Raw genomic sequence first — 26,144 nt, 5'->3', positions numbered from 1 at the left:
CTTAAGTTGGAAAAGTCAACCAAATGTTGACTTATGTGTTAGAGGGCTCGGGTGTGAGTTCTGATTGTTCGGTTAGCTTCGAGAGGTGATGTGTGACTTAGGAGCGTGATCGGAATGAGTTTTGGAGGTTCGGAGTAGATTTAGGCTTGAATTCGCAAAGTTGATATTTTGGCGATTTCCGGTTGGTAGGCGAGATTTTGATATAGGGGTCGGAATGGAATTTCGAGAGTTGCAATAGTTCCGTCGTGTCATTTTGGATGTGCGTGCAAAATTTTAGGTCATTCAGACGTGGTTTGGTTGGGATTTTTTATCAAAAGCGGAATTAGGAAGATTTTAAAATGTTAGTCTTGAATCCGATGTGTTTTGGTTGATTTTATATTGTTTGAGGTATTTTGAAGATTGGAACAAGCTTGGATAAGGTATTGGGGTTTGTGCTTTTGGTTGAGGTCCCGGGGGCCTCGGGGCGATTTCGGATGGTTAACGGAGAAGTTCAAAATTTGTTGCAGCTACTGAAATTTGCTGCTTCTGGTATTTTTGCCCCTGCGGATTGGGGACCGCAGGTGCGGCGCCGCATAAGAGGAAGGTTGGCCGCAGAAGCAGATTTTGGAGAAATTGTCAGGAACCGCAGAAGCAGTTGGAATACCGCATCTGCGATGGCGCAGATGCAGAAAGTTGATCGCAGATGCGGAAAGGGAAGTTTAAGTGAGGACTACAGAAGCGGAAATATAGCCGCAGTGCGAAAATGTCTGGGCAGAAAGTATAAATTATGGTCTTCGCGAATTTTAGCTAATTTCACCATTTTTATCTCGGCTTAGGAGCTTTTTAGGCGATTTGAAAGAGGGATTTCAATGGAACTTCATTGAGATAAGGAATTTGGACTTAAAACTCGTTCCTATGCTATTATTACATGGATTAGAGCTAGTGTGATGACCCAAAATGTCATCTTTAAATTAAATAATCATCTCGGTATTTTTAAGACCTTGAAAAGAGGTATCAATAATTCCTTGACTTGTGTGCGCAGTCCGTATAATTTTTCGGAAGGTTTTTATGTGAAAAATGGATTAAATTGTGAACTAGAGCTTTAAAACTCAACTAAGTTGACTTCGGTCAACATTTTGAGGAAACGAACCCGGATAAAAGTTTTGACCATTCTGGTAGTTCCGTATTGTGATTTGGGACTTGGTCATATGCCCGAAATCGAATTTGGAGGTCCCTAGATTAAATTATCGCCATTTAACAGAATCTAGAAATCTAAGGTTAAAATTTTTTAGGTTTGACCGGAGAGTTGACTTTTGATATCGGGGTCGGAATCTAGTTCTAAAAATTTTTCATAGCTTTGTTATGTCATTTATGACTTATGTGCAAAATTTGAAGTCAATCGGACTTGACTTGATAGGTTTTTGCATCGAATATAGAAGTTGGACGTTCTTAGTTTCATTAGGCTTGAATGGGGGTGTGATTCACGGTTTTAGCATTATTTGATGTGATTTGAGATTTCGACTAAGTCTGTATTATGTTTTAGGACTTATTGATGTATTTTGTTGAGGTCCCGAGGGCCTCGGGTGGATTTCAGAAGGTTAACGGATATAAAAAGGCTGCTGAATTTTCTTTTACAGCATGTGAACAGTACCCCGTGAACAGTGTCGTGTACAGTACCCCATGAACTGTACCGTGTACAATACCCCGTGAACAGTCGTGAACAGTGTGAACAGTACCAGACATAATGTTAAGTTCTGGAAATGGGACGAATCCCATTTTCCATTTTTACCAAATTGGAGCTCGGGGAGAGGCGATTTTCGGGAGATTTTCAGAGAAAATAATGGGGTAAGTGTTCTTAATTTAATTTTGGTTAGATTACCCGAATCTATTACTAGTTTTGGCGTTTAATTGGTGATTTTAGTTGGGAAAATCTTGAAAACCCTCTTGGTTTAATTTGAAGATTTGAGGGTCGAGTTGATGTCGGATTTTAGTAAAATTGGTATGGTTGGACTCGTGGTTGGATGAGATTTCATATTCCATAATTTTTGTCGGGTTCCGAGACGTGGGACCCACGGGCGAATTTTTAGTGCAATTTCGGATTTTTAATGAAAAATGTAGAATTTCATATCGAATTAATTTCTATAATTTTTGTTGACTGAATCGAATTGTTTATGACTAGATTTGAGAATTTCGGGCACGAATTCGCGAGGCAAAGGCTTGTTAGAATTTTGAATTGGTTGCAAAGCGAGGTAAGTGTTTGGTGTAACCTTAGCTTGAGGGATTAGGAGTTGTGTCCTATTTTTTATGTGTTATTTGTTGAGTACGACGTATATGCATGGTGACGAGTATCTATACGTTGGTGTCAAGCATGCCCGTGAGTCTTATACTTTGATTAATTTGACTCCGTTTCGTATTGTATATGCTCTATATGATAATTTCTATTGAGGAATATGACTTGTGAAAGTATTATTGTTAATTGAATATGGTAGAGCGTTGGCTCAAGTTGAGAATTTAATTGTTGAACATTGTAGAGCATTGACTCAAGTTGAGAATTGAATTGTTGAACATTGTAGAGTATTGGCTCTAGTTAAGAATAGAAATGTTGAACACTGTAGAGCATTGGCTCTAGTTAAGAATAGAATTGTTGAACATTATAGAGCATTGGCTCAAGTTGAGAATTGAATTGTTGAACATTATAGAGCATTGGCTCAAATTGTGAATCGAGTTGTAAAGTAAATGTGAAAAAGAGAAGAGGTTGATGATATTATCTCCCTTGCCGGGATGTTGTTGCTTTGATATTCTCTTCCTTGCCGGGACGTTATTATTCATGATATTGTTTCCCTTGCGGGGTTTTATTGTGATATTTTTTATTTTCCCTTGCCCAAATTGCTTTGTGATTGTTGCTTGGGTGAGGAAAAGTGATAAAGTACGAAGGGTGATGCTGTGCACATTTACATTATTCATATGGTGATGAAAGAGTAATAAAGCACGAAGGGTGATGACGTGCCGCACGATGTATAGTTCCGTGCAGTTTATATTGATTCTTATAGTGAGGACGAGAGTAAAAGCACGAAGGGTGATGCCGTGCACTTGTCCTTGATTTTTCTAATCCTTGTTGATAATTGAATTATGGCTTTCCTTACATTCCTTTATTAGTTTCCTGTTAATACCTGATATTATTGACTTCCTTGCCTGGATTATTTTGTGAATGTTGCTTGGGTGAGGAAGAGTGTAAAGCACGAAGGGTGATGTAGTGCATGGTAAGGAAGAGTGTAAAGCACGAAGGGTGATGTCGTGCATGGTGAGAACGAGAGTAAAAGCACGAAGGGTGATGTCGTGCACTTTCTGTTTGTTGTGTTTATTTGTTATTAACATTTCAAGTGTATATGTCGTGCACTTTCTGTTTGTTGTGTTTATTTGTTATTAACATTTCAAGTGTATTAACTGTTTAGATCTCTTTACTGTTGTGATCCTTTGTGTTGGAATCCATAGTGTTTACAATACCTCGCCTTATTTTTTTATACGTTCAATACTTCAAATTTCAACAATTGTTACATTTTTAACTCAATTGATTTCTCAACTAAATTTTCCTTAAACCGTTTAAGATTGTACTTTACTTAAAAAGGAATTTCTTCTATGTTTTGATTTATTGATTTCTCTTATTAAAGGTAATAATTCATTCGATATTGTACCTTAATCGAAAAGGGTATTTTCTTTATCAAATGATTTCTAAAAATAACTTCATCTTTTCTCGTTGATTTCCTATCTGGGTTGGGAGTTGTACTCTACTTTATGTTAAGTGAATGAGGCTCCTTGAACATTCTTAATTGTATTGGGTTATGGAACCTATGAACTGAGTAATATGAGAATATTGTTGTGCAATATGAGAAAGAAATATGTGGGCACGAGGTGCCATGAAAATATGAAAGTGGGCTGAGACCTATATTATTTATGATTATGAAATAAGGCGTCATAAGGTGACATTTACTCGAAAGAATTATATTCGAAAGATGCTTATTTGAAAGATACTTATTTGAAGGAAATATATTCGAAATATATTTATTGAAAAGCATATTATCTTAGAGATTATTACTTGAAGGATTTATAGGCGAAAGATTTATATTTGCAGGACTTGATTAATTGATTGCACTTGTATTTATTATTTGTTGAGAAACATTTATGGTGTTCTTGTTGCCTGCTATTTATATCACTGGTTGATCATTGTTGCCATCATTGTTATCTGCTTCCTATTATTTTTGTACGCTATACTGCACAGGTTTATTTGGTAGTCTGGTCCTAGCCTCGTCACTACTTCTCCGAGGTTAGGCTAGGCACTTACCAGCACATGGGGTCGGTTGTGCTTATATTACACTTCTGTACATTTTTGTGTACAGACCCAGGTATTTCATCGATAGTAGCTATTCGTTGCAGTGTAGACTCAAGGTAAACCTGCTACAACGTTCGCAGTCCTCAGAGTCACCTTCAATTGCACTTATTTCCATTTGTTCCCTTTGTTTCGGAACAGTGATGTTTTTATTTTGTATAACTACTCTTAGAAAGGCTTGTGACTTGTACCACCGGTTTTAAGAATTATAAATTGTTAAGAGTTATTGAATTTAAAGTTGGCAAATATCAATGTTATTTCAGTTAATGTTAGGCTTACCTAGTTTAGAGACTAGGTGCCATCATGACTCCTTCGGAGGGATTTTTGGGTCGTAACAGTCAGAAATCATGGAAATTTAGGGTGAAAATTGGGGAAACTAGGGCTTGGAAACTTAGGCCTTTAATTGAGGATTTGAAGGACCATTTGGGATCGGATTTGAGAACTTTTGATATGTATGAACTCGTGGGGAGATAAGGAACCTATTGATGTAAAAATTATCGAATTCTGAGATATGGGCCCGAGGGTCGGGTTTTGGTAATTTCGGAATTTGTGTAGTATTTTGATTATTTTCGCTTGGGCTTCGTTCCCTTAGCCTATTTTGATGTCCTCGTTCTGATTTTGGATATATTCGACGCGAGTGGAGGCTTATTCGAGGGATAAAGGCGTCGTGAGCTAGAGATTTGACCGGTTCGAGGTGAGTAATGATTGTAAATGATGTTCTGAGGGTTTGAAATCTCGGATTGCACATCGTAGTGCTAGCACACGCTTGATAATGAGCATGGGGTCGTGCACTATTGGGGATTGTGACCTAGTCCGTCCCGACTGATAGTTTTATCGCGTATTTGATTGAAATCTATTTGCTATCATCATTATTTTGGCTGATGCCATATTTGGGCTTCGTACCAACTATTTGAATCCTTCGGGGATTTTTACTTGGTATTTTCTCACTGTTTTGACTTTATACTTGAACTCAATTATGTTATTTTCCATTGTTTTCATACTCAGCCAAGTTTACTTAGTTTTAATACTTAAATGATATTTTAAATGATGTTTGGGCTGAGAAATATTGTTTTACTATTGCCCGAGTAGATTGTGAGGATTTTGACTGAGTAAGGCCGAGGGCCTATATTGTGAGGAAACTTTTGATACTGATTATGAGGCCGAGGGTTTGAGATATGTACGTCACGAGGTGGCTTGATTGATATGAGGCCGATGGCCTAGTGATGATTCCATGAGGTGGCTTGATATTGCGTTTGGGCCGTAAGGGGCCCCTCCAAGAGTCTGCAAACCCCCAGTGAGTGCGGGTACCCATTGTGATGTGAGATTGAGCCCGAGGGGCTGGTATTGTTCTATGTGATTGCCCGAGGGGCTGGTACTGTTATAAGATGTTGCCCGAGGGGCGGATTTGTTGATACTGTGTCCGAGGGGCGAGCCTTTATGTGTTTACTTTTTATAATTTACCGTCAATTACCTGCTTATTTATTGAAAGAGGATTTTACTCATCGTTTTCATTGGTTTAATGTTTTCAAATGGTTTAACTGCTTCATTATAGAATGTCTTGTGCCTTACGTATTTTCTTCCCTTCAGTCTTTATTTATATTTGTTACTCACTGAGTTGGAGTACTCACTTTACTCCATGTACCCTATGTGTAGATTCAGGCGTAGCTGATCCCACTCCCGAGTGCTGATCATTCCAGTTTCAGGCGGATCCGAGGAGTTTTTAGGTAGCTATTGGCGTTCGCAGCCCGGAGCTCCTCCCTGTCTCTTTTCCTTTATGTCCTTAGTTCAGTACTAAATTTTGTAGTTACTTTGGAGTATTCAGTGTTGTTAGATGCTCGTGACTTGTGACACCCCCGGTTAGGGTTGTGTTAGGTTGTACTTCTGCATTTTATTGATATTACCTGCTACTTAGTATTATTAAATCATGTGTTAGACTGCTTTCTTGCTATTTAACTGTTTAAAAAATGGAATTGGGTTCAATTGGCTGGCCTTATCTTTACGAGAATCTCAAATTCAAAAATTTCTAATAATTTAACATAATTTTACGATTTTTTAATCTAATATATAGTCTTATTACATTTTATGTGGCTTTTCATTAACTTGTAACTTTATTTAATATCATTATCAACTACTTTTCTTTAATAATATAAGATAAATATATAATTTTTTTAATTATAAAATAAATATTTATTTTGTTTTAAAAATATTTCTCGAAAATTTTAAATTATTAAAAATTTAATAATATTCTTAAGAATTGTATATTTATTGTAATTTATTTACTAAACTTATGATTTATAAATGTCCTTACATTATCTCTAATTTATTTTTTGTCATGACCTTAGTTTTTGATTTTAACTATTAGACTTGAGTTATGTGGACTTATATTATGACTTTTCTTAGTATAATATAAAACTTTCTCATCTCAAATTTAAATAAGTTTTACCCTTTTTCCTATGATAAAAAATCTGAATTTTTATTTTTTTCTCTATATTCTTTATTTTTGATTTTATATTATTCAATACCTAATATTATTACATTGTCATGTGAATTTTTATTAGCCTATTTGAATTTAATATCTATTTTTACCACACTCATTCTAATATAATATAGATTAAAATTTAAAAACTTTCTCATCTCAAATTCAAATAATTTTTATCATTCTATTTTCTTAATTGGACTATATTTTCAAAAATTATGTTATGCTTTCAAATGTAAACTAACTGAACTTAATTCAAATATAATCATAAAAAAATATTTTCTTAATTGTTCGAACACATTATATCTAAATGTTTTAGTAATATTTACGTATAAAATATTCGTTTGCACGATTTATCAGTATTAATATGAATTTATTATTCTTGTTATTAAAATATTTTTTGTTAATTATTTAATTTTTCTCTTACCTTATAAATAATTTGTATACTTTATGTAAGATCTTATTTTGCTGCTTGAAATTATTTAATTTTTAAACTCAATAAATCCTTAATATCTTAAGTAAATTTTAGTTTTATTTTATATTTTAACTTACTCCAAAGTATAAATAGTTATAGGTTATCTCAATTTACGTCTTTATATATTTTTATTTTTCCTATTATAGTTTTTAATTAATTTTTCACTCCATATTTCTAGCTAATATAGAAAAAAATCTATGAGTAGATCAATATATAAATATAAGTATAGATATAGATATAGATACAAATATACACATATATTTAATTATAAATATATAGATTAGATTTGTCTAAGATCTATTTAGATTATGTATAAGATTCATTAATACTTCTATTAATTATGTTTTCATTTATAATTTCTAATTATTAATGTTGTCCTAAAATTGCCAAGTGGCTTCATTTTAGCTTGCCACTTGGCTTAACCACAATGCATACTACTCTCCTTTTAATATAATATAGATAGATATTGTTTTAAGTATATCAAAACAAATAAACAACAGAGAAAAACCGTAATATTGCAAATCATAAGAAAAGTTATTGTTACGAAAATAAAATAGTAGGATTGTCTATGAAGTTAGACCTCTCTATAACATCATCTTTATCTAACAACACTTCACTATAAAAGTCTTTTTTCGGAATCAAATTTTATGTTCTACTATAGTATATATTTTCTATAACAGCAATTTGCTATAACATCCAAATATTTGGAACAAATGAAATTGTTATAGAGATGTTTGACTGTATATGTTTTCTATAATAGCAATTTGCTATAACATCCAAAAATATTTGGAACAAACGAAGCTGTTATAAAAGGTTTGACTATATATGCAATTGCATATCAAAACAATGTTTTTCTTTACTTTTCAAATAAAAAAGTTACATACGTTTAATTCCCACTCGATATCTGGTAAAACTGAATAATGTAAAATAGAGGTATTTATTTCTTTGGTTTGATTTTTGGTCCTGCTTTCCGAAAAGATGTATCATGGGTTTTAAAACAATAGTTTTTGAAGTAAAAAGAATGAATTAAGAATTGAAAATATTGAGGCAGAAAATAAAAGGTTTGTTATTCTGTACTAAAAAAGTCAAAATTATGAACAAAAAGGAAGTTAGAATTGCATGTAACAAACGAAAGATTTAGTTTTTTCATTTATTATAAATGTTATTTTAGTTACGTGACCTTTTCTCATAGAAGATCAACAAATGAACTCTCGAACCAAAAATAAAACCATATTTGTCCTACCAATCATATTCATTTTTAAATAGGAATTTTTACTTCCTATAGAATAGGTTAACCCCTATTTATTTAAAATAAATATCACTTAAATAAATTACCTCCTATAGATATGCTATATGGTTTATAGCAAAATTTTTAATTTTGGGTATATCCTACACTTAAGCCACTATACATGCTATGTTTTATTTCCCTCTCTCCATTCTCAGATTTTCTCTCTCATAGATACCGTTTTTCATACAAATTCTCAATACAAGTTCACCCTCTCTCTCTCTCTCTAAATTGATACAATCTATTTTTCATTCCAAATTCCCTGTAATCATGCTAAAAATCAGAATCCTCCTCACCCACAATGTTGCTTCCTCCTTCCCCAATCTCAGGTAAACCCTAATTTCATCTACATTATGCCGATTTGTTTCTATAATTAGTGTGGTAAGTATTTTTTTTATTTTCGCCATTTTTGCTTATTCTCAACATCTCTACTCACCAAATTGTATCTAATCAACAGAACCCAAGTCGTATTCTCACAATGTCTGAGAATACACCCTGCAAGTTGATTACTAGAGGTATACCCACTAAAATTCTCAATTTCGATGGGCCCTCTTTCTCCTTGCAATCACTCAAGAGGAATTGGATGCAGGTTTAGCCAAAAATATGGCATTGGAGAAGAGAACAATAGCTCGACATGAAAATTTCAAAGAAACCCAAGTCGAGAAATCAATGAAGGAAACAAGACTTGCCGTTCCGGAAAAGAGGAAAATCCATATCTCTGAAGCTTCATTTGTCAAGGGGAAGGAGGTTGAAGCAAGTAAAAGCTCAGATAAAGTCGAAGAAAAGGTAATTTTCTGATGTATCTGTATTATTCATGTATTCAGTTGTATTTATACATATAACATTGTTCAATATTTCTGTTCAAAAAGGTTATTCATCGTATTTTTGTACTTTTAGAAAATAATGATACAGATATGTGTATGTATTCTGATGTATTTTTATAGTTGTATTTTTAAGGATTTTCAAGGTTCCCATCACTGTTTTTATTGTAATTTCAATGTATTTATTTGTTATCATATGTATTCATGTTGATTATATTTATGTCATGTGTGTTGTATGCATTTATTTTTATATGTATTTAGCCATGTCAGTATATTCATATGTATTCATGTCAGATATACTATGAAATATACGTTGTATTCAGTTATATTTATACTTCTAAGTGTTTTTAGTTGTATTCATATGTATTCATCTCAGATTTACTATGAAATATGTGTTGTATTTAGTTGTATTTATATGTATTTATTCTTGTTAAATGCAGGGAATTAAGCTTTTTGTGAAAAAACATCCAATATTTGCACTGCATATCAGTGTATATACTAACACTGACATAGTCTCCGAGCTAAAAGAGAACCTTACTCCAGAGCAATACAAACAACTGGGTAATACTTGCTTTGGAAATTTCCTTCAAATGAAGCGTTGTGAAGTCCAACATCAACTCTTCAGATGCTTCATGGCTCTCCAGTTAGAAGGAACTCCTAACAATGTATTTGCAATGCACGTCAATGGTACTTCATTGCATTTCACATTAAGGGAGTTTGCGCTTGTGACTGGCCTCAAATGTGTTGGTAATGATGCTGATTTTGAGTTTAGTGAAAAGGTTCCTAACCGGCTTATTGAGGCTTACTTTGGAGGTGCCAATCTTGTCAAGAAGAAACATTTGATGAAATGCTTTGCTGACAAGAACTGGGGTCCCGACAATGATGGTGATGCCTTAAAGATAGCTTTGTTGTATTTCATATACACCTTCATTTTTTCATCCGAGAAGAACAGTACAACCATACCAAGGCTACATTTTGACTTGGTAGAGGAGGGCGCTATTCTAAATATCATTGGGTTTAAAAGCATTTGAAACGCTGACAAAATCGATTAGCAAGAAGATAGATGCTCAGAAGAAGTATTACAGGATAGCTGGGATGCCCCTAGCTATGCAAGTATGGTTTTATGAGTTCTGTTCAGATGTTGATCCCAAAATTGCACTCCGAGTTGATAACGTGGTCCCCAGAATACTCAATTGGAGAACCACCGGAAATCAGCCAAACTTTGCTTATCTGATGAACGACATGTTCAATGACAAGGCAAACATGGTAATATACAATTTGTATCATGGATAGTTTAGATTTTATTAATCATTAATTCTGCATACATTTGCATACAGAAGTATACATTTGCATACAGATGCTGCATACACTTGCATACAAATGCATACAGATGTTGCATACATTTGCATACAGGATACTGCATACATTTGCATTCAGATGCATACAGCAGTATACACTTGCATACAAATGCATACAGATGTTCCATACATTTGCATTCAGGATACTGCATACATTTGCATTCAGATGCATACGGCAGTATACAGTTGCATTCAGATGCATACATATGCTCCATACACTTGCATACAAATGCATACAGATGTTGCATACATTTGCATACAGGATACTGCATACATTTGCATTCAGATGCAGACAACAGTATATAGTTGTTGTAGCCTTCATTATTAATTCTTCATACAATTGCATATAATTTTCCAATCATTAGTGCTGCCTTAATTTCAATACAAATTACAGTTTGATTCTAGATCTGCATGTGCATGTTTGTAGTAAGACGTTGATTGTATTTTGTTTTTCAGATTATTTACAAGGACATCCATCCAACCGATATAGAGTTTGCCGTTATTCAGATTCCTCCCGTAGGCGTTGATGTTGAGAACAGTCCTACTCCTGCTCATTAGACAAGTTGGGAGAGGATTCAAATGACTTTTCTCTTATACGTGATCTTCAATGTAAGAAGAAACATGTTGCAAGTGTTGGTCCATCTTCATCACCGCCCCATAAAAAGCGCAAGGAACACGAAATTCATCCCTCAAATACAGAGTATCAATCCAAGATTCCTCCTGTTTGTGTATCCGAATTTGGACAGAATGTTTTGCATCACAATTAGCTGGCAGATTCCAAAAATGATGAAGTATCTTCTTTGAGGAAAGACCTAAATTCATTCAAAGAATACGTGAGTATTTATCCACATATTAAACATTACAGTTTGGTGCTTAACATTCATATATTTTTGGCGCAATCTTCTAATTATTTTTGTCTTGTTAAGGTTGTGGGCGAGTTCAAGTCTCTGAGAACATTGATCAATGATAACTTTAAGATGCTTTCTGACCATCTTCAACACAATCAGCAAAATAAAAGTTTACGCCAGAGAAATGAATTCATAGGGAGATGTGATGATGGTATTGACACAGCTGTCGGGGATAATGTTGAGGTTTAACATTTTAATATCTTTAGCATATGTTTATATCTCCTGTTTGCTATTATTCTTAAATAATTGTATTTTAAAATTGTATGTATTCGACAAGCATTTAACTGTCTCACTAAAATGTTAAATGTATTCGACCAACAACATATATTTAAATGTATTCAGATGTATATTAACCTTAATATGTAGTTGGAATTAACTATTGTATTTAAATGTATTCAGTCGTATTTTAATGTATTCAGATTTGTTATTCTTGAATATGTGTGATATATTTCACTAAGATTTCCATTACAAAATCAGTTTCCTTACTGTATTTAACTGTATTCATACATAAGTTACTACATTAACAATGATGCATATGACTAACAGAAAATAGTGCTTAATGATCAATGTGTGGAGTCAAGAGTTGAGGGGAATACTACATTAGAGGTGCCGTGCAACATACCACCTACAGGTCAAGAGGGTGTATCCATAGAATTCTATGTATCTCAATTTGAGCTGGACGACAAGTTTCTTCCTAGTCAAATTCCAGAAACTAGAATTGTGATACACAACAGTGCAAAAAAAGTTGAATCAACCCCAGTACCATCTCATAGGAATCGATGACCAAGTAGATGGTATTCTTCGCCTTATGAGTCTAACTTCGACTCCGCAGGTTAGTGTTTTTATAAACTAATGATCTATTTCCTCATGGTTTTTAAACTTAAAAGTCTCTATTCACGAATTCAATGAACAACAGGTACCTCAGTAAAGTTGACCTCTATTTTTGAAAAAAGACACCCCTTTGAGGATGATTCAACAACGGGGCCACATCCTATATTAATCATTCAGGAATATGACAAATGGGTTCGTGATGGTCTTCTCGCTAGACATGATCAGAGGTGAGTTTTTCCCCTGTATGTGTATTAAGTTTTTATATCATACATGTAGAAGTAATTTGGAAGACCATTACAAGAAGAACAAGTCAACGCTTCATATACCATTGGATTTTGGAGTTGATCAAGTTAATTCAAAAAATTGATTTTACCTTCTATCGTTTGACGGGAAGCTATGGGATGACAACGTAAGTTACCCCTTCCAACTCCGCTATAATTTATTTATTTAGTATTGGTTTGTCTAGTTGTATAGTTCACAATGATGTTACAATTAAATCTACTGTATTTAATTATATTCAAGTGTATTTTAACAATTTTTATTAGCTGAAAATGTATCATGTTTTAAACTAAAGCTGTATGATGAATGTAATGGTATCATTACTCCTAAAGAACTGCTGTATTTTAATGTATTCTGATATATTTTAAAATTTATTATATGTTGTAACTACCATATGTATTACAGTAATATGTATTTAACTACTCATTTGCTTTGAATAACAACATGTATTAGAATGTATTCAGATGTATTTTAACATCAATGGGTAGTTGTAATATCTTTAATATTTGTTGTAGTATCTTGAACAGTATTATCTACTGTATTTTAACAGTTTCTGATGTAATACATGCTGTAATACATGCTGTAATATATGCTGAATTTTAGCTGTATTTATACACTTTGTATTTTAACATCAATTGGTATTTATTATTGAATATCTGCTATAATACAGTGTATTCAGATGTATTTTTCTCTATTCAGATGTATTATTCTTTAATCCGTGTGATGTATTTAACTGAGTTTTCACTTGTCATATTTTTTTTCTTAGTTTGATTAATTGGACTCACACTATGTAATTAAATTTGTGTATAGCATATTGATGTCATATTCTACTATCTGAGAAAGAAGGGAAAGTACAATCAAACAAGCAACTTCAAGTATACAACTGTTGATTGTATATTCAAGACAAGAAAAGCTGAAATCTTCGACAGGTATGCTGATACAGATAGTAATGCTAATATAGCCAAAGAAGAGGATGTGGTATGTGAGTACATAAGGGGCTACAGATTGCTAGCTAATGTACCTTGGCATACTGTTGACAATGTCTTGATACCAGTCAACTTGAATGACAGACTACATTGGGTATTGGCTGTTGTCTCATTCAACGAAAGATATATCAAAGTGTATGACTCGTACATATCTGCAGGTCATGATCCGCGAGATTCTACTAAACCGGCTCATGACTCGTGAGACCAAGTAACCTAGGCTCTGATACCAACTTGTCACGACCCAAAATCCCAACCCGGTCGTGATGGCGCCTCTCGTGGGGACAAGGCCAGCCAACAACAAAACAATACATCTCTTTATAATTACTTAGCAGGAATAAGTCTAATTCGCAGATAATATAATCACAAGTGCGAAGTAAACATGATAGAATAATGGAAACCATCCCGACTCAGCCCGAAATCGGGGTGTCACAAGCCACGAGCATCTAAAGATCTAAATACTAATACAAGACCAACAATATACAGAATGGAATTTAGAATCAATGAAGAAATACGATGCCGTGAACGCTGACGGTCACCTTGCTCAGCTACAATAGTATACCTTCAGTCCGCTAATAACCCGCTACCGGGTGAACAGTACCTGCAACTGCACGCGAGGTGCAGGGAGTAAAGTGAGTACTTCCAACTCAGTGGTAATAAGAGTAAATAATAACTGAGCGATAAGAAATCACGTAAGAACACTTCATCATGCTATCTAAGATAGTACAACCCTTTTTTAAAACAGTAATTCCATGAAAATCCTTTAAAAAATATCTGACTCTGTTTTAAACCTCTTTTGAAAATAATCTTTTTAACAGTTGCAAAATAATTCCAGCCATCGATGTCACTATGCACAGAAACCCGCCCCTCGGGTAATATCTTCGTTCCTGGTCAGCCACTCGGGCCCCAACACTCAAGGATCAGATAGCACCAGCAAAAGCAGATAAATATCTCCAGAAATATCACAACAACAAATAATGAACAAATGCATGAATGCAATGCAATGCATATGATGGTACATTCCAGTACCCACTACGGCGTGCAGCCCGAGCCATCCATATTTATTTATCGTCGACGGCGCTCACTGAGGGTGTGTACAGACTCCGGAGGGGCTCCTACAGCCCAAGCGCAATATCTTGGTCAGTCATTGTTACCTGACCGGTCAGCCATTGTTACCTAACCAATTTATATCATACAGTGTCATTGTTACCACTGTTCAAGTATATCATCCAGTGTCATTGTTACCACGATTTCAAGTATATCACACAGTGTCATTGTTACCACTGTTTCAAAGTATATCACACAGTGTCATTGTTACCACTGTTTCAAGTATATCACACAGTGTCATTGTTACCACTATTTCAAGTCACTTTATAATCAGTCCAGAAAATAATATAATAAGCCCTTTGGGCATTTACAAAACAGAAGTTCCCAGCCTGGAATACATTTAAAAATATCATTTAAGTTTTCAACACTTAGAATTATGGTTGAGTTTGCAAAACAGCATTTAAAACCTTAGACTGAAATTAAATGATATGCAAATCATGCTAAGCAGTAATATCAATCCTCGAAGGATTTTACAAATCAGCACAAGGCCCCAAACATGGCATCAAGCCCAGTAATATCAATGAAGTAAGTGTATCAATCACTAGTATAGTATAAACATCACACGGGATGGACCAAGTCACAATCCCAAATAGTATCCGACCCCACACTCGCCATGGAGTGCGTGTCACGCCTCAATATAGCATTACGATGTGAAAGTCCGGGGTTTCAAACCCTCAGAATAGCATTTACATCTATTACTCACCTCTAACCGGCCGTAGACTAGTCCGCAATGCCCTTTCCTCTTGAATCGACCTCTTCGCGTGTCGAATCTAGTCAAAACCACAACAAATACGTTACAATAGGCTAAGGGAATATAACCCAATCGAAAAGACTCGAAAAATGTCAAAAATCCCGAAATTAGCAAAACCCGAGCCCCGGGCCCACGTCTCAAAATTCAGAAATTTTTACATCAATACGACCCTTATCTCGCCACGAGTCTATACATACCAAATTCCCAAAAATCGGAGTTCATTTGACCCCTCAAATCACCATTTAATTCTCTTAAGTTTCAAGCTCTAAACCACCATTTTTGTCCATAATTTACTTGAGTTTTCAGCTCTAATCCATGTATTTAACTTGGAAATAAGTAGAAACAACTCACCTTTGATGCTTGATGAAATCCCCCTTGAAATTCTCTCCAAAATAATCCAAGCCAAATGAAAGAAATGAAAGAAATAAGCCAAATCCGTGTTTAAAAGAATCTGCCCGTGCTTCGTCGAGTTGTACCTTGCACTTGTGCTTTACAAGTTGTACATCCTATTAAAAATTTTCCTTGTCGGACACCTTCTGTTTAAATACCCATAACGTCTTGTATAAGTATCCAAATGACAAACGGATTGAAGATTTAAAAACTAGACTCGAAGATCTTTAATTTGATAGGTTGTAAACCATATAACTCTTTATATATCCCGAGATATAAGCTTCTAAAATAGGCTCTCCGAATCAGAAAATTGCAGCAGAAATTTCTGCAGCTTTTTCTTTTCTTTTTGGTTCGAATTTCATTCTGTTAACCTTCCGAAATCCACCCGAGGCCCTCGGGACCTTAACCAATTATATCAACATGTCCCACAATATCATTCAAACTTGTCCCAACCTTCGAAACACCCAAAATAACATCAAAACATCAAATCATCATCGAATTCAAGCCTAAGTTTCCAAAAACTTCCGAAAATACACTTTCGATCAAAAACCCAACCAAACGATGTCCGAATGACCTGAAATTTTGCACACACATCACAAATGACATAACAAAGCTACAGCAATTCTCGGAATTCCATTCCGACTCCCGGATCAAAATCTCACCTATCAACCGGAATTCGCCAAAATACTAACTTCGCCAATTCAAGCTTAATTCTACACCGGTCATCACAAAAATATTCCGGACACACTCCTAAGTCCCAAATCACCTAACGAAGCTATCTGAACCATAAAATTCACATTTTGAGCCCTCTAACACATAAGTCAATATCCGGTTGACTTTTCCAACTTAAGCTTCCTTAAAAGAGATTAAGTGTCTCAAACCTTACCAAAACTAGTCCGAATGACTTCAAATTTTGCACACAAGTCATATTCGACATTACGGACTTGCACCAACTTTCAGAATCACATTCCGACCCCGATATCAAAATTTCCACTTCCGGTCGAATTTTCTCAAAAACCTTCAAATTTCTATATTTAGCCAAATGACTTCAAAATGACCTCCGGACATCCGAATTCACTTCCGATCACGCTCCCAACTCCAGAATCACCATACGGAGCAATTCCCAGACTCGGAATCCCAAACGCACATCTATAACTCTGAAATGCCTTCCAACCCAAATTTATGAAATTCTTCTAAAATACTAACTTCCACAATATACGCCAAAATGCTCACGGGTTATCCAAAACCAAATACGGACACACGCCCAAGTCCGAAATCATCATATGAACATGCTGGAACTTTTAGATCTCAATTCCGAGGTCGTTTACTCAAAATTCTAATCCTAGTTCATTTCTTCAATTTTAAGCTTTCAAAATGAGAATTTCCATTTAGATTTGACTCCAAACTTCCTGAATTTTAATTCTGACCGTACACACAAGTCAATATACCTGAGATGAAGCCGCTCATGGCCTCAAACTGCTGAATGACGCGTCGGAGCTCAAAACGACCGGTCGGGTCGTTACAGATAGTCAAGGCATAGATTGGTCTACTTACTCAGCATACACTGACAAGTCACATACCGATCCCTTTGAAGTTTTTTTCATATCAGATCTGCCTCAACAAAAAGTGGGAGCATGTAAGTATTCAATCATCATTCTTGTATGTTATATACAAATCTAATTGTATGAATTATTTTTAATTGTTTCAATCAACATTTTTTTAGGGATTGTAGGGTGCATGTTGCGGCATACACAGAGTTTCTGAGCACTCTTGGTGAGATTCCACAAACAACATTTGATTCCAATCTACTCCGTCAAAGATATGGTGCTCTTCTATGGGACTATGCTATGCGGGAGATAGACGTTGATGCCATAAGCGAGAATGAAGCACCCTCAAAGATTGCTAGGCAAATCACGGAGTCAGATTCAAAGTTGTAGATAGTATTAGAGTAGCTTTAGGTTAATGTAGTTTTAGAATGTTATTTTTAGGTGAACTCTGTTTTTTGAGTAGTTTTTTGGTGAAGATGGTATTCAGTTAGAAAAAACCATCACTTTATTAGCAGTGTTCGTGTATGACAATTGCAACTTTTCAATCGATGTTTCATTATTTTCTTCATAAGTATTAATGCTTATTCTTCAATTTATATTCATATGTATCTTACAGGATATAAGTATGTATTAATAATCAGTAATATCAAAGGTTATATGTATTGAACAGGTTATACGTATTGAACATGTTAATATCAAAGTCAGAAACTTTATGTATACTGATGGTAGGTTATATTAAAGAATTCAGATGTATTTTTCTGTATTTAATTATATTCAGCTGTATTATTCAGCTGTATTTAGCTGTATTCGGTTGTATTCTTTAATATGTATCTTTCAAATTCAGTTATTACATATTAAAGAATACAAATTCAGATGTATTGAACAGGTTATACGTATTTATTGAAATTGTTATATTATAGCTGAGTATATAGATGTATTCTGATGTATTCTGACTAGCTATCTATATTGAACTCAGACACTATCTATTATTGTATGTCTAAGTATATGTGGACAAGGTTGTATTCGACTGTATTCAAATTAATACTGCAACTAACTATATACAGAATCTAATCATGTTATTTATATTCAACCTATTTTTTATAATATAGCTGACCATATAGTTGTATTCAGATGTATTTTGACTAGTTATATATATAATTCAGGCACTATCTATAATAAATTGTCAAAGTATATGTGGACAAGGTTGTATGTGGAAAAATTGTCAAAGTATATGTGGAGAAGATTGTATTCTAATGTTTCCAACACATTACTGCAACTAAATGCATCCAGAATCTATTCACGAAAGGTATTTTAGAAATTATTACTTGACAATGAGAATTTATTACTTGACAATGTCATCATAATTATTGACAAATCGTTGAATCACCGATATATGTTAGAGTGTTAACTAAATGCTACATGGAGCATTTCTACACGTTTGTTTGTTATGTCCTCCCTGCCCACATATGTTACATGAATGTTGATTTTTCGGCTGCAGCAACTCACTTAAAGGTTTATCGCACTTCTTTTTTGGCCTTCCAGGAGGTCTTTTCCATTTTGGTGGTAGTACAACCTCCTCTGCAACATGTGCTGGTATGTTCCAGTCATTTCTGTCTGGCAGCGGGTACACAGGCACATCATATGTCATTACAACAATATTTGGTTTGTAATAGTTAAAGCAATATTCTTCTGGCATTAGAAACTTGTTCTTCAATACAGCCCAAGCATGTGGGCATGGTAATTCATCAAATTGGAACCTCTCACAAACATATTTTCTCTCTAACAGGCAGACTGTGTAATGCCTCCCTCCATTGTTAACCGTATGTAAGTATTCAGTTGATGGTACCACCTACATTTAAAAATAGAAATATAAGTTTTGAGCACATATAACTGAATTACCAAATGTATAATGTTGAATTACTTAGTTACATACAACTGAAATATTTGCATACATAAGAATACATCATATATTTAGACCGACAGACTATAAACTATAATTACGTCTTATCTTATGAATACTATTACATACATCAAAAATCAGCTGTACTTTAGGCAATTGAAGTGTAACAAAAACATTAGAAGGCTACGGCATGACAATACATATTAAAATTATGTATAATACAGATTTGTTAGTTGTATTCTGATGTATTCGAATAGTTTTTGCAGCATGTTTTTAGTTGTATTTAACTCAGATCTTCGATAAAATATGTCTTGTATGTGTTTGAATTTAGTTGTATTCATATGTATTCATGGCAGTTGTATTATAAAAAATATTTGTATTCATATGTATTCATGTCAGTTATTTCAGAAAACAATAAAGCTATATAATACAATGACATTAAAATAAAACTTACAGTCATGCGTGTAGACATTGCCTCATTCAAAGTCAGCATCTCCTGGTATTTTTTTCCAAGCGTTGTGTATGTCTGTGTAGCTTCTTTGCGGTTACTACAATTCCAACGTCCAAACATCTTCCTAACTTCTTCGAGGAAGTCGTATATTGGCAATTTCCTTGCTGACACTAGTGCGACATTGATTGACTCAGCAATATTTGACGGCATTGTCCATCCCCTGTTAACAGGGGCATACAACCTAGCCCACTTTTCGTATCCAGCTAACTCTAAATATTCTTTCACCCTAATATCTACCTTCTCCACCTTCTCCATCAGACCGTCAAATTTAGCTTGTGTGTATGCTTTTGCCATCGAGAAGTATATCTCGCTCAACTTGGCATGACTCTTTTTGAATTTTTTATATACGTTGTTCCATAGATGCCATATACAAGCAAAATGCAGTACATCTGGATACACTCTCGATAAAGATTTAATGATACACTCATTTCTATCTGAAACGATGCACATGTTTTCCCTGTCACTGTATGCTATCTTGAATTGCTCAAAGAACCACGTCCAAGCAGCATCATTCTCTGAATCAATAACACCATATGCTAGTGGCAATATATGACCTATAAAGACAATTGAATATATATTTTTAAAACATGTATTTCAATCTTTAAAATATTAACAGATTGTATTATAATTCAGGTATTCACCTGCACCATCCAACGTGCTTGCCGAAACGAATGTCCCGGTATAGTAAGATTTTAGGTGACTTTCATCCACAACAACAGTGGGTTTACAATGATCAAACCCCTTTATAAAGGCATACAAAGATATATACACGTACATGAATTCATTTTTGGGCGATTTTACCATCCTGATGTGGGAACCTGGATATGTCATATCCATTATATATAAGTATCCTGGTAATTTTTTGTATGAATCAGTCGGTTCACCTCTCAAAAAATTCATTGCCTTTTCTTTAGCCCTCCACGCCAACATGTAGATAACATCTACACCTAAATCTGATTTCACATCATCAATAATATCCTTTGGGATGTATTTCCTCTTATGATTAATAAGCTTAGGCCTAATCATACCACCTCTAAGGCTGCTACTTGCCTGCCACTGCTCGTACACCTTGTCCTTCAGCGGACATGTATGGTTATCAATGAACTCTCTCACTTTGAATAGTTCTAATTTGTTAATGCTTGAAGCCTTAAACCTCCATCCACAATCTTCTGAAATACATAATAATGCATAACTGCAAAGAATTAATCATTGTACATATGATTAGCATAAATATTTACAAAAAAATGCACTCATATACACACGAATACAATCTGACATAGATACATTCTGACATCTATATATATAAATTTTTATACTACTGAATTCAATTATAGTTATATGCATTTAAATATAATGAATAAAACTGAATACAATTGTGGGTATATGTATACATTTAAAACCACAGCAGACAACATAAGAAAATAATTAGAGACACTGTAATGTAATTATACCAGTAAAATACATATGAATACATGTATTTAAGGACCATAAACAAACATATGTTAACGACATCAGTGATAATCAAGAGAAAATCCACAAATACGCATAAATACAACAACGTTAAACTTACAGCTCGAACCAATAATAGGAAATACAAAAAAAAATTAAATACATGCAAACCTGACAGCATTAGACCTGTCAACCCGGAATTGAAATCTTTGAGATATAGCATAATTCTCCATCACCTCTTTCAATGTAGCCTTATCCTTATACACTTGTCCAGCCATAACCTCCCTTTGATTAGTATTTGAAATTATCAAATCCCTGTCCAATTCGAACACCCCAATTGCTTCTCCTGAATTGACAAAATCTAGAGCCAGTGTATCATCTGTATCGAAATCGTACCTTTGAACTGCTTCGTCTATTTTCACAATGTCGCCTTGATTTAAACTACCTCCGGATACAAGTTCTTTTTCAATAGTTGTTATGCACAAAGGATACATCCCGAATTCTCTGTTCTCTTTTTTCAACTCTACATACACTTTGTAACCCATATCATTGTGTATTTTCATTGGCGTGCAATTTCCTTCTACTTTGTATTGAATGTTAATGGACTTTGAGCTCAAATCTATGCCCAGTTGATTAGAAATTGAAGCAACCAAATCATTAAAGGACACATACTCCTTTATCAGTATTCCCTCAATTGAAAAATCGACGTAATTGCCCTCATCGTTCCACTTGCCAGAATGACGCAACAACACTGTTAAACTTGTCATATGTATGAAGGAACTATACCGTATTTTGTATATAATTTGTATCAATCTAATTTTCTGTGGTTGAATTGATATCTACGAACAGAGAAAAGGGAGAAGTGAATGGAAGAACTTCGAACAAATGTTGCTCTTGTTTTCGCTACTTTTTTTTTTGAATCGTGCATGGCAGAATACAGATTAATGGGTAATAGTTTTTGTTCGTTGAGTTAAATTAGGAGAATATCATGTGATTTGATTTTCTTTCCATTTTTAACTAGTTTAACCTTCCAGATTTTACGCAGATACGTTACTGTATTCACGATAAGGCCGCGTGAATACAGTTAAATACATATCAACCTTAGCTGGAATTCCCTTTTTAACGCCTATTTTTTCTATTGTATTAATGAATACAATAGCTTAAATACATCAAATATATTATATAAAAACATAAAAAGTATCTATAACACGTAATATAACAAAAGGTATCTATAAATGGCTAATTAGACCTAAAAGATGGTGCTTTATGAAAAATTCTCTATTAAATACAAGTACATTTGTCTCCTAAATTTTCACCCAACCTTGCAAGGAATTTGGCCAACTAAAGGACAAATAGTGCCTTTTCCAATTAAAGAATCCCCCACCCCCACCCTCCACCCCCCAAAAAAATAGATTTTATGAGACTTTTCAACTGCGCGTCACGTTGATGAATAATTAATATTTTTAACAATTTATCTTCTTAATTAATTTTGAATTTGTAACGACCCAAATTTTCGTTCTAAGAATTAGCATTTCCATTCAGCGGCTTAACACCTTGAGAAGCTTCGTAATATGCATCATGACCCGCATGTATGGTCGAGTTTGGTTTTCGTAAGATTCGGAGTTAAATTAAAAAAAAAACAAAATCTTATTTTTGAAGCTCAAATGAAAGAGTTGACCGGAGAGTTGACTTTTGAGCAAACGACCCCAAATTAGAATTTTAATGATGTCAATAGCTTTGTATGGTGATTTCGGACTTAGACGTGTGTCCGAAATTGGATTTGGAAGTCCATAGGACAATTCAGCGCGTCTTGTCGAAGTAAGAAAGTTGATGTGTTCTAATTATATTATTTTATATGTGGAAGAGGTCTATTACTATGATGGATACCAATTGGATATGATAGCAAGTGTACAAGGTGTACTACAAGATATATGGGGTCTAAGGAAAGTCCTAAGTCTAAGCCAAGTTGGAAAATTTCATAATAGACTAAAGTTGCAAATGAGTACGCACAAGATCTCACTTTGGTCGGGCATATCTACGTATATATAAGGATTTTTGTGATGAACAATATATCAAATTAAATCTCTATGAGTCTAGTTTCCATAACATCAAACCGTTTGTCATTTGGAGGTGTATACAGAAAGTTATGACCATTTTACCGGACATGTGTCATATGCACGCCCAGGTGCGCGACCGCGCATATTCGAAAGTTTCTGCCTGTGAGCGCGACCGGAGCACGACCGCGCTTGTTAAAATCGTTATAATACCCCTGGACAGTGTATAAGCCGAAGGGATCCCGAAATTCTTCCATTTTTGGTCATTCAAGCTCGGATTTGGGCGATTCCAAAGGGGGTTTTCACGATTTTGACTTGGGTAAGTGTTCTATATCCGGAAGTGATTACATTTCATGAATCTATATCAATATTCATCGTTTATTTCGGATTTGGATGAAAGAAATTGTGGTTTTTGTAAAACTTTTCAAAAATAAAAATTTAGGATTTGAAGGTCCATTTGACATCGAAATTTGATAATTTTTGTATGGTTGAACTCGTATCGGAATGGGTTGTCGGATTTTATGAGTTTTGTCGGATTCCGATACGTGGGCCCCACGGACAATTTTTGAGCTAAATTTTGGATTTAATCCGAAAAATTTGTAATATCATATAGAATTAGTTCCTACGATTCTTGTTGAGTATTTTGAATAGTTTATGACTAGATTTGAGGATTTCGGGCACGAATTCGCGAGGCCAAGGGTTATTGGAAATTTTGAATTGGTTGCAAAGCGGGGTAAGTGTTTGGTCTAATCTTAGCTTGAGGGATTAGGAGTTGTGTCCTATTTTCTATGTGTTAATTGTTGAATACGACGTATAGGCATGGTGACGAGTATCTATACGTTGGTGTCAAGCATGCCCGTGAGTCTTATACTATGATTAATGTGATTCCGTTTCGTATTGTTTATGCTCTATATGATAATTTCTATTGAGGAATATAACTTGTGGAAGTATTATGGTTAATTGTTGAACATGGTAGAGCGTTGGCTCAAGTTGAGAATTGAGAATTGAATTGTTAAACATTGTAGAGCATTAGCTCAAGTTAAGAGTTGAATTGTTGAATATGGTAGAGCATTTGCTCAAGTTAAGAATAGAATTATTATTCATGATATTGTTTCCCTTGCCAGGGTTTTATTGTGATATTCTTGATTTTCCTTGCCCAAATTGCTTTGTGATTGTTGTTTGGGTGAGGAAGCGTGACAAAGCATGAAGGGTGATGCTGTGCACATTTATATTATTCATATGGTGAGGAAAGAGTGATAAAGCACGAAGGGTGATACTGTGCACATTTATATTATTCATATGATGAGGGAAGAGTGATAAATCACGAAGGGTGATGCCATGCTGCATGATATACAATTCCGTGCCAATTACATTGATTTTACAGTGAGGATGAGAGTAAAAGCACGAAGGGTGATGCCGTGCAGTTTATATTGATTCTTATGGTGAGGACGAGAGTAAAAGCACGAAGGGTGATGTTGTGCACTTGTCCTTGATTTTTTTCCTGATTCTAATTGAGTTATGTTGTCCTTTACGTTTATTTACTGATTTTCTGTTGTTACTTGATTTTATTTCGATGTTATAGATTCTGTTGCCCTATTTTCCTTGTGTTTGTTGCTTGGGTGAGGAAGAGTGTAAAGCACGAAGGGTAATGCCGTGTATTGTTTTGGTGAGAGAGTGTTAAAGCACGAAGGGTGATGTCGTGCACTTTCTGTTTGATGTGTTTACTTGTTATTAACAATCCATAGTGTTTACAATACTTCGCCTTATTTTTTATATATGTTCAATACTTCAAATTTCAACTATTGTTACATTTTTTTTACTTAATTGATTTCTCAACTAAAGTTTCCTTAAACCGTTTGAGGTCGTACTTTACTTAAAAAGGAATTTCTACTATGTTTTGATTTATTGATTTCTCGTATTAAAGGTAATGACTCATTCGATATTGTAATTTAATTGAAAAAGGTATTTTATTTATCAAATGATTTCAAAAGAAAACTTCATCTTTTCTTGTTGATTTCCTAATTGGGTTGGAAATTGTACTCTACTTTATGTTAAGTGAATGAGGCTCCTTGAACATTCTTAAATTGTATTGGGTTATGGAACCTATGAACTGAGTAACATAAGAATATTGTTGTGCAATGTGAGACAGAAATATGTGGGCACAAGGTATCGGGAAAAATATTATGGTTTTATTTAATGACACGTGAGTTGTCCGTGCGGTTGTGATATATATAAATATGGGCACGAGGTGCCGTAAAAATATGAAAGTGGGTTGAGACCTATATTATTTATGATTATAAAATGAGGCGTCACAAGGTGACCTTTACTCGAAAGAATTATATTAGAAAGATGCTTATTTGAAAGATATTTATTTGAAGGAAATAAATTCGAAATATATCTATTGAAAAGCATATTATCTCAGAGATTATTACTTGAAGGGTTTATAGGCGAAAGAGTTATATTTGAAAGATTTGATTAATTGATTGCACTTGTATTTATTATTTGTTGAGAAACATTTATGTTGTTCTTGTTGCCTGCTATTTATATCACTAGTTGATCATTGTTGCCACCATTGTTATCTGGTTCCTATTATTTTTGTACGCTATATTGCACAGGTTTATTAGGTAGTCTGGTCTTAGCCTCGTCACTACTTCTC

The 26,144-nt window shown here is 34.4% G+C and overlaps 2 protein-coding genes across 2 annotated transcripts; one reads left to right on the top strand and one right to left on the bottom strand.

The window, feature by feature from the left end:
• Positions 1 to 9,202: 9,202 nt before the first annotated feature.
• On the top strand, positions 9,203 to 17,964 carry LOC142182096 (uncharacterized). Its single transcript, XM_075256021.1, has 12 exons — positions 9,203 to 9,385; positions 9,861 to 10,330; positions 10,473 to 10,686; positions 10,834 to 11,076; positions 11,235 to 11,294; positions 11,393 to 11,506; positions 11,705 to 11,869; positions 12,233 to 12,317; positions 12,603 to 12,744; positions 12,794 to 12,866; positions 13,607 to 13,980; positions 17,751 to 17,964. Exons 1-12 carry the CDS (start codon positions 9,203 to 9,205, stop codon positions 17,962 to 17,964), a joined length of 2,337 nt encoding a protein of 778 aa, XP_075112122.1.
• Positions 17,965 to 18,982: 1,018 nt separating this feature from the next.
• LOC107791597 (uncharacterized) lies at positions 18,983 to 22,201 on the bottom strand. The gene is made up of 4 exons (XM_075256020.1): positions 21,606 to 22,201; positions 20,627 to 21,177; positions 19,929 to 20,539; positions 18,983 to 19,423 (listed from the first exon to the last, which is right to left on the bottom strand). Exons 1-4 carry the CDS (start codon positions 22,199 to 22,201, stop codon positions 18,983 to 18,985), a joined length of 2,199 nt encoding a protein of 732 aa, XP_075112121.1.
• Between the last annotated feature and the right edge of the window lie 3,943 nt (positions 22,202 to 26,144).

Source organism: Nicotiana tabacum, chromosome 6, assembly GCF_000715075.1.
Source record: "Nicotiana tabacum cultivar K326 chromosome 6, ASM71507v2, whole genome shotgun sequence".
Classification (NCBI taxonomy): domain Eukaryota; kingdom Viridiplantae; phylum Streptophyta; class Magnoliopsida; order Solanales; family Solanaceae; genus Nicotiana; species Nicotiana tabacum.
The sequence above is the reverse complement of the archived record's forward strand: the minus strand, read 5'-3'. Positions and strand labels throughout refer to the sequence as shown.